This window comes from Excalfactoria chinensis, chromosome 3 (assembly GCF_039878825.1).
Source record: "Excalfactoria chinensis isolate bCotChi1 chromosome 3, bCotChi1.hap2, whole genome shotgun sequence".
NCBI classification, from domain to species: Eukaryota; Metazoa; Chordata; class Aves; order Galliformes; family Phasianidae; genus Excalfactoria; species Excalfactoria chinensis.
In genome coordinates, this window is record NC_092827.1 from 56,056,213 (window position 1) to 56,074,165 (window position 17,953).

Consider the following 17,953-nt stretch of genomic DNA (forward strand, 5'->3'; position numbering starts at 1 on the left):
AAGATTGCAGAAGCAGAGCTGGTTTAGTTACCTACTTTCAGGCTTCTTCTTTCTCTCTCCTACAAATTCCACTGGGTTTAGATAACTATTAGAGAGCCCCCAGATGAGAAGACAAAGTAAATACACCGGTGACAAATCTTTTTAATACAGACTGAAATTCTAAAACCTGGGGATTCAAACCGCACTGCCTTTATTTCACTCTAAAACAGCACAACATAGCTGAAGGAGTGTAAATGAGATACAACTTTGCCCTTCGTTTCAGGAGTCAGAAATACAAGTAGTTGCATAAGCGGGATGTCAGACTACACAGCTGCTCTGGACATGGGAGGATGGAAGCAACTACGCAGGTGAAGATAATGTTATTTGAAAGCATTCTGACAAATTACAGAAAGAATGATTACTACATTCCTCCCTAATTATATCCACTCCAATTCTAACTTGTCTATTTCCTGACACGTTTCTACGTCCTTTCTTGACCCCAGATACGTTTTAGAAAGCATCCTATGACAATCAAATTTCTTCAGTGAAACATGCAGACCTTCTGTATAATGGTCACTACATTAATAATATGCCTCGGTTTATTCCTGACGTGGAAAAGAACTGATGTTTTGTGGTTTGTTTGTTTGTTTTTTAACTTTTGTTAGGTCTCAAACTGCTTTCAAAGTACTATGGGAAATGAACCAAAACCAGCAGCTGGATCATCTCCACAACATCTTCTGTAGCTTTTAGCATGGACAGGACTCCAAACCTGGATCACTGAGCTCCCACACAAGAAGTATTTTGGAATGCTCTTCAAGCAGTGTGATTTTCTGCATTCTCACTAAACACTGCCAGGAAAATGTACACATGCCGATGAAAAACATATTCTTCACACATATCAAATTATACATAGCAACGAAAAAAAAATATTTGGTGCCTCTGGGTGGGAAAACGCTATTAGTTCTAACCAACAACCACTCCATCTAGAAAAGAAATCAACTGATACTCAGAGCACTTACATACACTTGGCAGTCTCCTGTACTGTTCCCAAGCCAGGGCTTAGCTATTTCCTGAAAGATATGCTGTCTGCTGAAGCTAAAATTTCCTTCTGAGTTTGAAAAGTCTGACAGCTTTTGCTGTGGGTATTTTTTTCCCCTCATTGAAGATGGTATTACTTAACAACAAGGACTGCAATCTGGACCAGCAAAACTGAAAGACAAAGTACTTTGGAAGCACTGTCCTTGCTGATTTGAATTTCACAATGAAGAATCATGAAGCCCCATGGACAAACTATGTGCTAATGGAAGCAATTCCTCCAACTTCCACATTCTCTTTCTAGGTCCTGGGTGTTGGCAGAGAGAGGTAGGTAACTCAGCATGGTCAGGAAACATACAGAATGGGTGAGGTCAAATGTAAGCTAGTCATAAAGGAGAGAGGCTGAGTAATAAGCTGTTAAAAAAAAAACACAAAACATTGCAGAAGAACCACCACCCTCCCAAAAGCAAGTGAAGTAGGTAAGGACTGACCCCCTTCCAGCCGACACAGCTGTCCACAACCCCCTCAATGTTGGAACACCAAGAATCTGACTTCTGGACAAAGAGCAGAGAGCACAATTTGAATCCATATAGGATGAAATGCTGATGGGAAAGAATTTGGAGAATAAAAAAGATACTGTTTCCATTTTTTCTTTGGCATACTATCTCATTCTGAAAAAACCATGTAAAGACCGTGCGATGTTTCCCTTTCAAGACACCACCATCCATCTTCAATTTCCTACACATGCTGACCTTGCTTTCCTAGACAAAAACCTGCTGCAGAAATCCACAAGACTCTTCCTCCGGATTCAGCCACTACAATTCACCCTTACTGTGCAAATGATTCAGACGGCTCACAGTCCTGAATGTATTTGGACAAAGTTCAAGACTCATGCTGGCTCCCTGTCTTGTTATTAACTTCCAAAAAATTGACAGATCGAGTCCCATTGGTAATAAAGTTTAAATTAACCACTCCGGCAGAGACATTTCTTTTGAACCAAAAAGATCACAAAGCTCTGGATGAACCAAGTGCCTGGGGCCAGAATGTACTCAATCAAGTGGCTCTGGAAGTGGAAAACACAGACTGTTTCTGAAAAATACTGTAAAAAATTCAGTTTAGAAAGTTTTTGCACCGTGAGAATAGAAATGTTCTACTCTCCTGACCAACAATAATCAGATCAAACAAGCTGAAAGAAAATAAAATTCTATGTTTAAATTTGACATAGCCTCAGAAAGATGGGTGATTTTTGCAGAAGGTGACATTTTTGCCCGAACTGCCTAAAAACCAACATAAGCACGTGCTGCTGCTTTGCATAGGTGAACTGCAAATCCTCCTCTTACTATTTGCCCAAGAGCTGAAGCATAACAAAACAGATTCAAATAAATATTCCTTGTGCCAAAGAGATGAAGACTTTAGGCTACATAAGCAAATCCTTCTATACAAGAACCAGCAAGGTGAGATGAGAGGCAAACTATTCCCTTCTTCTGACACTTCCCACAGAAAGATTCACACAGTGTCTGTTTGCACTTATCTTTATTTTGCTGACTCAAACACTGACGGTCCAAAAATGTGAAACAGTGCTGGATACAAAAATGCTAAGTGGGCCCAATAACTGAACGGTACAATGAGTCTTCACCTCTTCCTCCATCTTCAGTTTGTTATTTCTATTAATACCCTTTCTTTCCTGACAGGGGAAATATGTGTACAGAACTTAATAAACCCTGGATTCTGTCAGCTTAAGTAAGAATATTGTGACCTATCCACCTGTCATGCCAGATGTAGGCCAAGAGTTTAAAGATCTCTTTTGCCATTCACTTTCTTCAGTAACAAACATCAAATCTTCCAGCCTACAAGAGACTGCAAGGATGAGCAAAACATAAAACATCTATATTCTTCCCTTCTGACAGAGTCATGGCAGGGAAAAATTATTTGCAAGACTCATCTAATATGATGTTGACATGAAACATTGCAGCAGATGAGAAAACATGAACCACGATGCCATCAGTAGCTAAACAGCCCCCAAATAGCACAAATAGAATAAATGGCACCAGCTCACCAGCTCTTGCAGTGCCTTGTTGCTATAGACAGCATGAGGAGCATCAGGGGAAAGATTAGGCAAGGCTCAGATGGAGCTAGTGGGAAGAACAAAACACATTCAAGCATCACCTTGTTGCTCAGCTCCTTAAACTATCTACTCAATAACTGTGCATTATTGGCCAGGGTTTCTGGCAGAAGAAAGTCTTGTCTGGAATAAACCCACAGAGAGATGCCACAGCTCCTGGAAGCCACAAATGAGCCCCAGAGGCTCCAGAGAGAACATATTTACGCTCTATCCTTGCAAAACACAAGGCAAAGACTTGAGCACTGAAATCTGCAGGATAGCTCATCACTGCCAATGAGAAAAGAACACTAGTGAGAAAGGCACAGTACATCCAGCTATGTAACTCTTTCCCGTCCTTTGCAAGCTGTATTCCCAGCAGAATAATGCCTGAACACCTACTTGAGACAGAAAAGGTGGAGGTGATGGCAATGGCAATGAAATTATATACAGGCAACAGAAATCTATTGTTTCAGATTTTGCTGCATATTGAAGCTTTAATACAATACAATAAAAAGAGATGGGAAAAAGAAAAGCTAAATAGCACTTAAAACTCACATTTCTTTTTCACATAAAACCTGTCACAATTCCATAGCATCATAAAAATCAAAAATCACCAAGCAGAGATGAAAAACAAAATGTTAATGGCTTGCAGCACAGATAAATATATAAATCAAGAACACTGAAGTCTACACACATATGCAAAAAACAATTTAAGGATTCTAAGTATTTATAAAGAAGTACACATTTCATCTATGAAGGGGTGCAGTAGGAGTGTAAGCGTTCATAGAACACTTAGTATAAGTGAGCAGAAATCATTAATTTTAGTAGAAAGTCTTCCACAAAGGTCTGAAATGCTTCTAAAAATAGACAAAAATATTAGGACGGTTTGGTTGTGGTGTGCTTTGCTTATCTATTTGTTTTATATAACAAAGGGATTTATCTTGAAAGACAGCCAAAATCTCTTCCCTCTGTCTTCGTTTTGCATTTTAGCAGTACTGCTCAGCTAAGCAGCATGCAATGTTAAAATCCCTATATGTGATTTAACCATGTCTGCAGTTTCTTCTGGCTTGAATAAACTACTGAATTAATTAATGGCACTTCTTCAATACTATAAAAAGCCTCCAGCCATTTTCCTCGCTAATTTGTGAGAATGAAAATAAGTCTTTCGGTATTCCTCAATGACTTTACCTTACAGTACCATTTTGAGAGGTTCTACTCATCGTGGAATCATTTGATAGTCAGTGCACTCAGAACAGACTGGGAAAAAGATGTATTGCTACACTCTAAGAAACAAAAATACAGGTACTTCCTGGAATTTTAAAGGCTCTTTTATATGAACCTATAAAGATTCTTGGAAGGGACAAGGAATATTGTAATAAAGACCAAATCACTGCCTGTGCTTTTTTTTAACTTTTAAATTTAATTTGTCCTTCCAACTCTCATAATCATTAAGGTAAATATTTCTCTTTCCTACACTGCCTCAGTTGCCTGTTTGTGTCTCCCTTTCATCACTCTGTCAGCTGGTTGGAAGGCTGTCTTCAAGACCTTTTTCAGACAGTTAGATGTCTGAGCATAATCAAACCTTATCGGTGTGACTCCTGCAATAGCTGTGACTGCCTGAGTCAGACATGAGTTACAGCACCTGACGAAAACCAAAATGGTAGAGGAAATGGAAAGCACAAATTCCTTGTTCCAGAGAAGCAGGTGAAAGAAAGCACAGGTGGGAAGACAGTATCTTAGCACAAATAGATGCAAGATTGTAGAACATTTAAAAATTCCATATTTTTAAGCCATGTTCTGGAAATCAGGAAAGGCTACTATTCCTGCTTTCAGCTTAGGACTTGTTCAGAATAACTATTTCCCTGAAAAGGCTGTAGTAACTGTAAGTCATAGACCATGGATAAAAATTAGGAGATCCGAAAGCTGAATGTATTCTAACAGGACTAAGGACACACCAAAACAGGGAACCAGAGAGGCAAACTCGTTGACAGCCTGGTGCCATGAGCAGCCATTTGACAGTGCTTCTTGGTAATTAGCTGGTACCTCCAGGCCTGAGATCCGCTACTGCTATGAAGACTTAGGAAAAATACTGACATGCCTAAATGTCACGCTGTAAGGTTACTTTGCAGTTGTCACTATTAAGACTAATACCTCATGAAGGTCAACAGTAATCCACATTCACCTTGTGGAAGCTGCCACAGCACAGCCCCCATTAGACTGGCCAGAGCAGACAAAGGTAAGCAGAGGTGAAAGTCACCTTGGGGAACAGATCTGCCTCAGCTAGTGGCAGTCCCTGTACACAGAGAGGAGGCAAATGCAGATAGTATGAAAGCTGCCAGTAGTAGAACAAAGGGAATGTAATCATGCTGCTGCGTTAGATGAGGAACAGAGATGGTGATTTTGCTTGCATGATTTCCAAGTGAAAGTTGTGCCGTACCTCAGGTTAGCTGCCTGGCACAGCCCAGTATTGATATATAAGGCACCAAGGGTTATATTAGCACACAGGTCTCTCCTCCCTCATGTGAGCTCTTGCCTGGGTACAGGGCTCTGCTCTGCAGTGCTGGTGCTTAGGGCAGAAGACAGGCACTGAGGCCTGTCCTGCTTCGTGCCTGTTATGGAATAACTCTGAACCTTTGTTGTTGCCGTATGAGTAGGGGTGGCAAGCACTGGGAGCAAGAGCGACTAACAGCATAGAAACTGCCTTCCTGCATAGCTACTACAAGCTACAAATGACTTAAAAAGAATACAAACTTCCAGAACCCTACATTTTTGGACAAAACAACCACTATTGGCCTCACAGTTTTTCTTCCAAGACCTCACAAGACCTTACAGTACACACCGCAGCTATTCCTAATTTTATGCTTGTTTTCTCTTCCACTAAGAGTACTGTTTTCCACCAAGAGCAGCGTTTTACATAATTAGCCACATATCGGACTCGAAGTAGGGCGTTTATTTACACATTCTTAGTTTTAACACACGCTGAATTGTGATGGGACCATGTACAACTGTTAACACTGTGTCAGGGAGGATGCAAATCAAACTCATTAACTGCATGTATACTTATTTCCAAAGGAAACTGAAGGAAGTGCTCTGGTGAAATTCACACACACCCATTGTCTGTCATGTCTTGGTCAAAAAGAATTCTGATAAGTGTCTGAATTACTACAAAAGCTTACAAGAAAGAGGACGGAAAAACAGAAAAGGAACCTTGCTGCTATTAGAAAAGCCTAATAAATTACACTAGCTGAGAAACAGAGAACAAATAAAGATCAATAACACCTCTCGGGATATCCAGGATTTAATAAAATATATTCATTTTCATTAAGGCTTCTCTCTACTAGAGATTTCCTTCACACACACAATAGTAAGCAGAAACAATCCCAGTGAAGTCCAGGGAGCTACACTACATTGCTATAAACATGAGGATGATCCATTCCTTCACAGTTCCCATGTAGTCTTCTGACACTCTGCTCTTCTTTCATCATGAATATAGATAAGCCTCTTTGTTGGGTAAAATCTGGGAGAGGATGGCCCAAGGGCAGCAAGTTCAAAGAATACTGTCACTAGGGGCTGAGCAAGCACACAGGAGAGGAGGTGGTAAGCACTGGGAAAATATTTTACATGACTTATGAGCTTAGGAAAAATCCTCAGTTACTTATTGACATTGCTTCTGTAATTATAAATAAACCCTTAGGCTAGATGAATTCAGGTTTTTCTCACCTGGGAAGTCATTCAATCTACTTGATATGCATGCACCCTCTGTGCAAACAAGCATGGTACAACACAGCAGAACTGTCTCCATTGTGAATTCTCCTGTGTTATCCAACATTTCCTACCTACTTTTCATCCCTGCATGATCCTAGGTGATCTCACCAGAAACGTACTCCACATCACCTCGACAAATCAGGCTCTACAGCCTCCTATAGTCCTCCTATAGAAAGCCTATTCAAAAGAGAGAAAGGAAGGTCACAGTCCTCAGTGGTCTCCATTCATCCAAGTTTAACACAACAATGGAACTCCACTCAAGATACAGAGGACCCAGCCTTGTAAATTTTTCCTGTTGTATTTTATTATTATTCTCTGGATCACGGTGGTATTATAAGTTACTGTGCCTTGGCCAGAAGAGTGCTCTGGTTATAGAGAGTACAGGAACAGGAAACACTGAAAGCTCTCCACACAAGCAGGACTACAGAAATACAATGGAAGTGACAAAATTCAATTTTGGTCCTCTGCAATAAACATGCAGATTTACAATCAAAAGGCCTGTGTTTTGAATTAGCTAAAGAACCCCACAGCTCAATATCCAGACTAAAGACCTGGGTGTCAAGCACAGTAAAAATCTGCCAGTGACCTACATAAGAAGATCATCTGATGATGTACAATGCTAAGCAATAAAGTACTGCAGGTTGTATCAACTGTCCTGAATTCCTCAGGGAAAACTAGTTACAAGATACACCTATAAACTCAACTTCAACATGATTATACCCACCTTGGCCATCTCTCTAGCCATCATCCCCATCTCTAGGCTATCAGAAGTCTTTGGAAAATGTTAACTACAGACTTTCAAGCACAGCTGACATCAGCCACAACCTCAGATGCTTTATTTACAAGTCTGCATCAAAACCCAGCAAGGTCACAAATCCAGAGGCCAGACACACTCTATCATCATCACCACAGACGCAGTTAAAAGTTTGACTTTCCATTTGCCATATTTGATGGAAGTATTGCTAACTCACCTTTATGTCAAAACAAGAAGGTGGCTAGCAATAACTGTAGCTCCAATGATTCTTCTCCTCCAACAGAAAGATGGTGGTAGGAAATTCTCCTCTTGCAGAGCTGCCAGAGAGCAGCTGTAGCAGTCAGTGATAGACTGCTGGTGTCAAACAGATGGGAGAAAAGATAGAAAATGAGGCTGGAAGCAAAGAGGAAGACATGCACTGCAGATGACTGAGAACTAAAGAGTGAGGTGACAGGATAGACCATATTGAGCATATTTTTATGAGGACGGTAGTGAAATAATACTGAACAGCACACTCCCCTTGGAAATGTAGCTTTCCAAGTTAATCCTGTCAAAAGTCGTTGTGTTAAGAGGTGTCATGTTTTTCAGGAATATCTCCAGTAGCAGTTCTCATGGTGCCAGAGATGCGGCAAGAATAATATTATGAAAATATAAATTTCAGTGTTCACATTTATCTTTCACTCACTGTGTTAGGCTACAGATTATATTAATAGGGAAGGTGCTGAAGCTATGCTAGACTAGAATACTGTTACCTCATTTTCACAGACACACATCAGGAGAGAAATAAGATAGGGAGATAAGCTAGTAAGCGTATCCATCTTTGTATGTGCTTCTTTGTGTGTAATATATTCAAAGTTCTTTTTCACCCAAATTTCTATTTTTGGTATGAACTGAGCAAAGCCTCTCCTAGAGCCTCATAGAATTCCATTTCCTTTTGCCTCTAGAGACAAATACATCTTAATACATACAACAGGACCTCTTTACCAACTCTGGAGAGCAGTACAAAGATTCATCATCAGTTAACATGCAAACTCCATTGTTAAGAGAACTGTGCAGAGCAATATGCAGCCTGTGGCTGGTTTTTGTCTCTGTTTCAGTGAGTTTGTCAGCAACAGAATCTTGTAACTCAAGCAAGCAATTTTCACACAGCTGGAAGTGGCCATTATGTTCATATGCGCTTATCTGGACACTGAACAACTGTTTGTTTTCTGGAATAAGCACTTAAAGAGCATCCAGTTTAGTAAGTACAAACATATTGGCTAATTTGAATCAAAGGCAGCCCGTCATCCCAAATTAAACACTCAAGTGAAGATATTTCTAAATACAGCATTGAACTACAACTGAGAAACACACAAATGGAGAAGCCTTATGTTTAAAACATGGAACTGAGAGCTATTAGATCTTAGTTTCTCTTCTACTTCTGCTGCTTGACTTTTCCCCCTGATCTTGAGTAAATTATTTATGGTCAAGACTTGAATCTCCCTAGATGCAAAAAGAGGCTGTTAGACTCCTTGGCTTTAAAGAGCCATATTGAAATAATTTATTCATTATTCTTTGCAGAGCACTCTAAAATTATTAGATACTGCTCTAGAAATGCATATTATTAGTGCTACTATACTCTACTAGCAATTCCCAAAATAACACTGAATATATCTCGTATGGATTTATAGTATTCTAAATTAAATCCAGTAGTACCTTGAGTTCTGAACTAGTACGTTGTCATGAAAGTGTAAAATGAAGCACAATAATCCAGTCTTGATCATATTACAAATGATCTTTGCACTATCCTACTCCTATCATTTCTTACAGTACTATATTATGCATACATTAACCGCAATGACAGCAAGTGTATGGGAGGAAAGACCATCCCATGAAGGTCAACAGCTGAATGGCAAAGAGCCATTGCAAATTCTGAGGATGAAACCAATGGGCTAGCTCAAGCCCCACTGTAAGTGGTGATGTGATCATTACGATATGCTTCATTAGAAAAGCAGTAAAGAAGAATTTTTTAACTGGCTTTTCCAAAGCTCAGCAAGTTTTGGACTCGGTGGTTAAAACAACGGCCTTTTTTAAAATTATGTATTTTGCATATGGCTGAGAGGTCCTCTGACACTCAGAATCAATTCAATCCATTTGCTCATGTGAAGGCAAATGTAACTATGTCCGTTCAACTGCTTTTGCTGCAACTGCAAATTGAGCAGCTCTATAATGAAGCAGCTGCTCAGATGTTTAATAGTCTATGCTGTATCTCTGCCCAAATGTATATTTTCAAGATAGCTACACCAACAAATTAGGGGTATGAATACAGATTACAGATTCCTGTCTCAAACTTTGATTAAGCTGCATGGAATTGGGTTGAAAGGTGAAGATAGGTAACTTGGTACATTAGCATATCTGACTAATGAGAATCATGGGATTAATTAAATTTTCACTATCTGTGGGAGCAACAGTTTTGAAGGAAACCATTATTACAGATACCATTTTATTTAACAGCTTCTAAAGAGGTGCATTCTACAGCAAGCCAATGTGATAAAATTGTCAGCCCAAAAAATCTTGGTTACCTGTTGGTCATCGGGAGTCCATATGCCACATGTGATCTGACTCTCCAAGTTTATTTCTGAAGACCAGTGTCTTTGTCCACTGACTGAACCAACCAGCACAAATCCATCTCTATAGGAGATAAGTGCTTGAGTCCCATCATGGCTCCATGTAAAGTCGCTTACCTTAGTATATCAAAGGTAAGAAAACATATATGTTAGACATGTAGTAATTTACTTTTGTTTTTATAAAATTTAGCACTGCACAGAGCTAAGTAGGGCAACTATTAGCCCAGCAGAACTGATTTTATGGCTATCAGGTAAAGCAACTGCCCTTGCAAAGACACTTCTTGCATACTCCACTAAATAAATGTTTCATTTTCTCCTGTATTTTCCAAAGATATAAAGTACTACTCATTGTCCTTTTCATTTTGTCTCTCAGGACATGGTAATTCTGGACTGAAAAGAACATGCATACCAACCTGTGCCCCACGATCATTCACAAGCTCCACAGACCATCTGCCTTCATATTGTATCCAAACAAATATTCCTCCATCTGCATCACAAGTTGCTAATTTCTGAAACGGTTCATTCCATCTAACCAGCACAACCTTAAAGGATTGCAAAACAAAAATAGCATTACCAAAGCTGTGTAGTGTTAACAACAATTTTACAAGCAGAGCTTAAACAATAATGTGAAATAAACAATACTGCATTCGAATTCTAAAGAAAATATACAAAATAGTAATTTTCAGCATAGCATTAACCATCTTTCAAGAACAGCTGGAATCTTTTTGTCACAACTGTCAGGAAATGCAGGTCCCATCAGACGTTTCTGGAAGACATCATATACTTTCAACTAAAAACAGACTCTATGATAGTAGGTAGCATTTCATTTTTGAAATGGCAAGCCAGATGCCCCATATCCAACCCTCCTTCAAATGATTTCCCTCTCCACAGTCTCAGGGTCTGTTAGACCCCAACTCAAATCCTTAACTCTGCTGACTCCAAATTGCATGCACTGACAGCAAATTCAATTTAAATACCCATGTCACTGGTGACACACCAAAAAAAAAAAAACAACCAGAGTCATTAAAACATAGGAATTTCATAGAAAATCTGCTTTGCTATAGCGTGGAAAAGGAATACAAAGCAGCTGTAGATACTTCTTCACGCATTAGGGCTTTTCTGGAGAAAGTCCAATCTGTCATACAGCTCTCTGAGTTATAATTAATATCAATTTAACAAATACAGAATCTCCAAAGGCCTCAGCAAAGAACTGAAGCAAAAAACATGTGTCATCCTAGTGCCTAGAGCAGAAATCAGCTGTAAAACCATTTACCTTCTGTTAATGAATTTTTCTTAAAACCTTTTTTCCAAATTAGATTTCAAAACATTGAGATTTGGACAGGGTTCTCACACTGATACACAAGGTTTCTCCCCCATTACTTCACAGAGATACAGCAAGTGCAGATAAATAAAACAAATAATCATAGAATCACCAAGGTTGGAAAAGACCTAAAAGATCATCCAGTCCAACTGTTCACCTATTACCAATAGCTCTCACTAAACCATGTCCCTCAACACAACATCCAATCACTCCTTGAACACCCCCAGGTTTGGTGACTCCACCACCTCCCTGGGTAGTCCATTCCAGTGTCTCACCACCCTTTCTGAGAAGTAATGTTTCATAATCAATAATCAATCAGTAGAATGTTAATTCCAACTACATCTAGGTTTATGCTTTCTCATAAATCTATACATACAATCACAGAAAAGAGTGAAAGACTTCCCTGAAATATATCCTGTTCTTCCTTGGAAAGCAACGATGTTCCTAAATGTTCCATTCCCGAAATGAACTTTGAGTAGGCAGATCTACCACATTTCACAATGAAAGCAGAAGTCATTCTCAGTATAAGGATATAAATACCTGTGTCTGAAACCAAAACTGAAGAGCTGAAAAAAAGATGATCTAACATTCACTCAAGGAGTGCTATGCTTATTTGCAGTGTATTCACAACAGAATGTGCAAATCAACGTAGCCCTCCATGCCTGAAGAATCAACCCTTGATTGAGTAAACAACAAAAAGAAAACAGTTTCTTAGCTCATGCTTCAAAATTCTGTGGAGAAGTAAGGGCGACAAACTGTCTCCATGCTGTTATGAAGATAGGGAGATTCTGCATTTGAGATTTTGCAGAAAAATGCCAGACTCTTCTTGATCCAAGTAGAACCTACCCCCAGTCACGCTGCTATATGGATTATATCATGCATTGGGGTTTTTTTTTTTGTTCATTTTGTTTTGTTTTTGGAAGAGAAGTGAATAAAATATTCCAGCACAGTAATACCAGCAGAAATATTTTGGATGAAGACTTCTCTGTCTCTTCTGTCTAAACAAGAATAGCACTAATTTTTCATTTTTTCCCTACTGCATCTACCCTGAGACAAAACACAATACCTGCATAACTGTACTTGTCGGTATTACCAAAGAAGCAATGAAAACCTCATATGCAACATCAGGATAACTGAAAAATGTTCATCTTGAAGACTGGGAGCAGCTAAGGCTAACAATATTCTATATAGACAAAAAAATACTTATAATCAGTCAAATTCAGATCTCTAGCACTTGGGGAATCCTCACATTGGACGTTTCATAGATTGAACAGAATAAACTGCTAGAGGATTTAGGGGAAAAAAAAAAAAAGACAGAAAAAAAAGACAGAACTACTTGTTCAAATAAAATTAGGCTTTTCGATGAACACAAAGTTACTACCTGCCTCAACGTTGCTGTTTTATCTGACAAAGATTTGAGACAACCATATGATTTCACAGATTAGACACACCAGCCGACTTAATGAAAAGAATTATGGGCAAAGTGGCAAGAGTTACCTTGGTGTAGTTCGCCTCTTTTCTGCTTTAAATAGGAGCCTTCTTAAAGATCAAAGGTAACTTTTGATTCAAATTCAGTGCAACGTGTATTTTCTTTCAATTTGATGAAAACAAAACCCAAGGACACACTGGAATGTAAACATGATTAGCTAGAGTTCTCCTCCTCCCTTCCTAATTAGATACAAATTAATATCTTCCAAATCCTCTATTTGGTGAGCTACAAAGGTCAAAACTCCAAACAGCTCCTGGCTTTAAGGGTAATAATCTTGCTGCTTTATAAATGCAAATGAAAGTAAGACAATGATTTTATGTGATTTCTGATAACACGCTCAATAAGTAAGTAATTTTGTAACTCAAAAATTCAACTTCTTAAAACACAGAACAAATGTTATCATTTTATGAGGTCACTTCCATCATTTACATTTAACATCTGACTGCAGGTGCTGACTCCACAGCTGCTTTGAGTATTTCCAATTTCGTTTTAGGCACTTCAAATATCGAAGCTGAGATAAAGAAAGGAAGAAGGATTATCCTTCTTCATTACAATGACATTTGGTTTTTACATTGCCTAAAATGCAAAGAATATGAAAACATGCCTCATTGACAGAGCACTTAAATAATGCATAAGCTTGAACTATTGCTCCAGAAAAAGAAATTTTACTGCTAACCCATAAATGCAAAGATAACATCACTTTCACTAGCAGCTTCAACTCACAGGGGCCCCATCTTTACTTCTACCTTTATGGTTCTCCACTTCCTATTCAACATCTTCCCATAGGCACTGAAGGGCTAAACTGTTTTATCTTGTAATGAGAGAACAAAAACGTCGGCATGCCAAAAAAAGTTGCCTGTGGACTATTTGTGGCCTGCACAGCCTATGCATATTGCCTGCTTATTTATTTAAAATTAACTATAAAAATTGCAAATGGTGCGTATTCTATTCTATAAAAATTTTGTATTGCAGACATTAATCAGCTTCTAAATTGGTACCTCACACAGGCGATTATCTCCCACAAATAATACTGCAAGGAACTCCTGGCCTAATATTTTCATTTAAGTACAGTGTAAAGGCCAATATATCACAGCAAATAGGATTCTTGCCATGAAGTTCAATGAACTTTTGAATCAAGGTCTTATGTTTTCTTTGAGCTCCTTTTGGACAACGCTTTGTGGTGAAAAGTTTATTTGAAAAAGGAACATTCTGTATTTTTAACAGCTCTAGCTGACAAATTGATTTTATGGAATTAAATTTAATTTACATTAATGGTGCTCAAAACTCTCCCTAAGAACTGTCTGCACGTCATAATGCTACAACAGCAGAATCAATAAAAATTAAAACCTTTTAAAATAATTTTCACCACAAAATAAGGACTCGCCATTAAGACTTCACTGCGGCTTTCATGCTAGACATTAAAAAACATAAGGTTTATCACATATTGCATTTTTTATGGCCTTCTACAAAGGAGCAATGACATTGGTGGACAAAGGAAGGTCAACTGATGTCGTCCGTCTGAACTTGTGAAAGGCATCTGACATGGTCCCTCAGTAAGCTGTGTCCTTTCTTTAATGCTCTCACTCTTATTTTTTCCCCTTTCTCCTTCATGCTTGTTTTGTGATGCCATCCAGAGGGACCTGGAATGGCTTGAAAACTGGGCCCACGTGAACCTAATGAGGTTCAACAAGGCCAAGTGCAACACTGCACTTGAGTCAGGGCAACCCTGGACATGCGTACAGTCTGGAAGAACACACTGAGAGCAACCCTGCAGGGAAGGTCTTGGGCTGGACAAAAAGCTTTATGTGAGCCAGCAGTGCACTATTGCAGCTATGGTGGCCAACTGTATCCCAGGCTGCAAAAAAAGATGGGTGGCAGCCAGGTTGAGGGAGGTGGTGTCCCCCTCTGCTCATGAGCCCCCACCTGTAGTACTGTATCCAAGCCTGGGACTCCCAGCCCAAGGAGGATGTGAAGCTGTTGAAGGGAGACAAGAGGAAGCCACAAAGACAATCAGAGGACTGGAGCACCTCTCCTATGAAGAAAAGCTGAGGGAGCTAGGCTTGTTTCATTTGAAGAACGCTTCAGGGAGACCTCACTGCAGACTTCCAGTAGTTAACGGGAGCTTTTAAGTAGCAGGGAGGCAAACTTTTAAACAGAGTTAATAGTGACAGGATAAGGGGGAATGGCTTTATACTAAAAGAGGGAGATTTCAGTTAGATGTTTAGAGCAAATTCTTTACTCAGGGGGCAGTGAGGCACCGGTGCAGGCTGCCTAGAGAAGCTGTGGTGCTCCATCCCTGGAGGCATTTAAGGATGGGCCCTGGACAGCATGAGCTGGTGGGTGAGAAACCCTGACCAGGGCAGTGAGTTGAGACTGGGTGGGCTCTAAGGTCCCTTCCAGCCTGAGGCATTCTGTGATTCCAGTAAGAAAGCAGGTGTAATTCCCTATGTGAAGCAGCAAAAACACTGTTTCACAAACTGTTCCAATTTCTGCTTTGAATTTTTATTTCTTAGAAGTCCAAGTTTGAAATGGCAAACAGAGAGCAAAGAAGCCTGAATGCAAACACACCAGGTTATCACAGTGCCCTCAGGACAACAGGGGTGGAGTCCCATTTTTAGAGTGATTCTTCAATAAAACTGCTCTGAAGGTATTTCTTCCTCTTCTCCCATTGAACCCTGCCATACTGTAATGTTCAGATCTGTGTCATTCACATCTTTTCATCTTCACACATGCATACAAGAATAAAAGAATGACAGGGAGAACACTGCCTTCAGTCCCTCTTCTAATACTGAGGACATGCAATCTGATGGACACTCACCTCTATTACTCAGCTTGACATCACTTTCCACTGTGTACAGCACTAATTGCTGAGCTCTGCTAGCATCCATCAACTCTGCAGTGAAACCATTCATCTCCAAAAAAAAACTTCTGAATGAGCACAACTTAATAAGAGACCACAGAAAGCTGGCAGCACAACCATTTACCAACTGATATTCCTTTGCACGTACTGTGTCAGACAGAAAGTGATCTTACACACATATTCTAAGCGTTAAAAGATTATTATGACTTTAGATATATATGTATATAACTTGAAAAAACAATCTGAAACAAACAGAAACTACGTGGTTTTTTATTTTCATTTCCAAATGACACAGGGTTGAGTTGTTTTGTTTCTTTTATGAAAAGCTTCTACTTTGATCAAGCTTTATTTTCAACCAAATACTTTAATTATAAAGATTCTGACCAACTCTACAAAAACTCAGCCACCCGCTGGGAGCAACAGGGCATCAACAGCCTCCCTGCACCATGGTCAGGACCCGCACAGCCACGCCATTTTGATCTTTCCTATTCATCATCAGCAACACTATAGTTGGTGAGATCTTGGCCCTTGGAAGTCATATGGTAAGCTGCGGTGGATTAGAAACATAAATTGATGGTATCCAGCTTTTGTGACTATTACAAAAAATTTTCTGTTTATTTGAGTTATCTACCTTTCCTCTGGCTTCCTTCCAGCTTTCTCCCAGTTGCATTTTTATCTAGTCACCCCCAGCTGGCTCAAGATCTGCACTCCTCAACATTTAAAAAGTTGGTTATGTATAAAATTGGTATGGAAAACATTGTTCACCAATGTGCACTCACTTCTAGAATAACACAGTAATGAAAACCAAAATAACTGGTAACGCTTCTCAGCAAAAAACGTGCAGATACGAAGTACAGTTTATAAACCACAGTTACTTCTTGCTTTCAACAACACTCTGTACAGTTCATTTGGTAAAGGCCTTGTCATATGGCAAAGGAATCTAAAAGGCCAATTTAAAAAAGCTGCAAACATTTATTGCAGATTTTTATATTGCAGATCAAGGTGTTAGACAAAATATATATATATAAATTATATATACATATATATATAGAGAGAGAGAGACCTCAATTTTGAGGCGGCAAATATGTCATTTGTAGCAAATGTGATTTGTTCCCAACAGAAGCCATGCTTGGTGATTTTAATTGTGTAATACTGACCATTTTTTTTCTCCACATATTAGACTTTACCAAACTTATAGTATTCTGAGAGCTTTTCTTATTACTAATATCATGACAGTTTTTGGAGGAGGGAGCTGAAAATATTACACCAATCAATCCTCCAAGGACAGAAGTCCTTAATCTAGAATGCCTTGCAGTATTCATTACTCACATCTTACCTCTGCTATTCTTAAATTACGTAGTCTGTAATTGCTATAGAGGCAAAGGACAAGCATCAAGGAAAATAAATGGATAAATAGCTAAAGCAATTAGTTCCTAGAGTTCCTTATCAAATTTAGGAAGACATTAGTACAGAAAGGAAACGACAGTCAGTGTAGTGAGTCATTTTTTTCATCTCTGCTCCTCCATGTGTTTTACTGGAGAGCAGGCATGTGCTCTAAAGACACAAGTCTTCAGCACCGCTTTTCCCTTAGCAACATAAGGTAAGGAGATCTGCTTGTACACAGAGCAGAGCAGCAATAAAGGGTGGAGAACAATTAATGGAAAACTCAATTACAACATGATTTGCCACACTAAGAGAGCTGAGTTCCTTTATCCGGTGCTAGCATTTCTGAAACTACAAGCAAAATCTCTGCAGGCTGCACAGTATTTAATGCACTATAACTCAACTGAACATATATAATATTAAACACTCCATGAATTTGATTACCTTTTTTTCTTTTTACCCTCTAATATATCATACTACATTTCTAATGCTATTGAAAGCCCACTTTCCAAGCAACGAGGACAAGAGACCTGACTGTTCTTATGACAGAAACAGAGAAACTGCTAAAGATGATCATGTTTCGTAATGCATACGTATGCAGAGCACATGAGTCAGTCTACCTGAAGCCTTCCAATCCCATACTTTAAAGAATGTCCCTTT

The 17,953-nt window shown here is 39.1% G+C and overlaps 1 protein-coding gene across 5 annotated transcripts in view; it reads right to left on the reverse strand.

Annotated features, from left to right (window-relative positions):
- TULP4 (TUB like protein 4) overlaps positions 1 to 17,953 on the reverse strand; it is a 142,159-nt gene that overhangs the window by 47,621 nt on the left and 76,585 nt on the right. For all 5 annotated transcript variants that reach the window (XR_011903033.1, XR_011903032.1, XM_072331408.1 and 2 more), the window contains exons 3-4: positions 10,654 to 10,782; positions 10,196 to 10,357 (exon numbers count right to left, since the gene is read on the reverse strand). Coding sequence is in view for 3 of the 5 variants with exons in the window: in XM_072331408.1 (XP_072187509.1) it covers positions 10,196 to 10,357; positions 10,654 to 10,782 (291 nt within the window). In the remaining 2 variants the exon portion in view is untranslated. The remainder of the gene's footprint in view (positions 1 to 10,195; positions 10,358 to 10,653; positions 10,783 to 17,953) is intronic.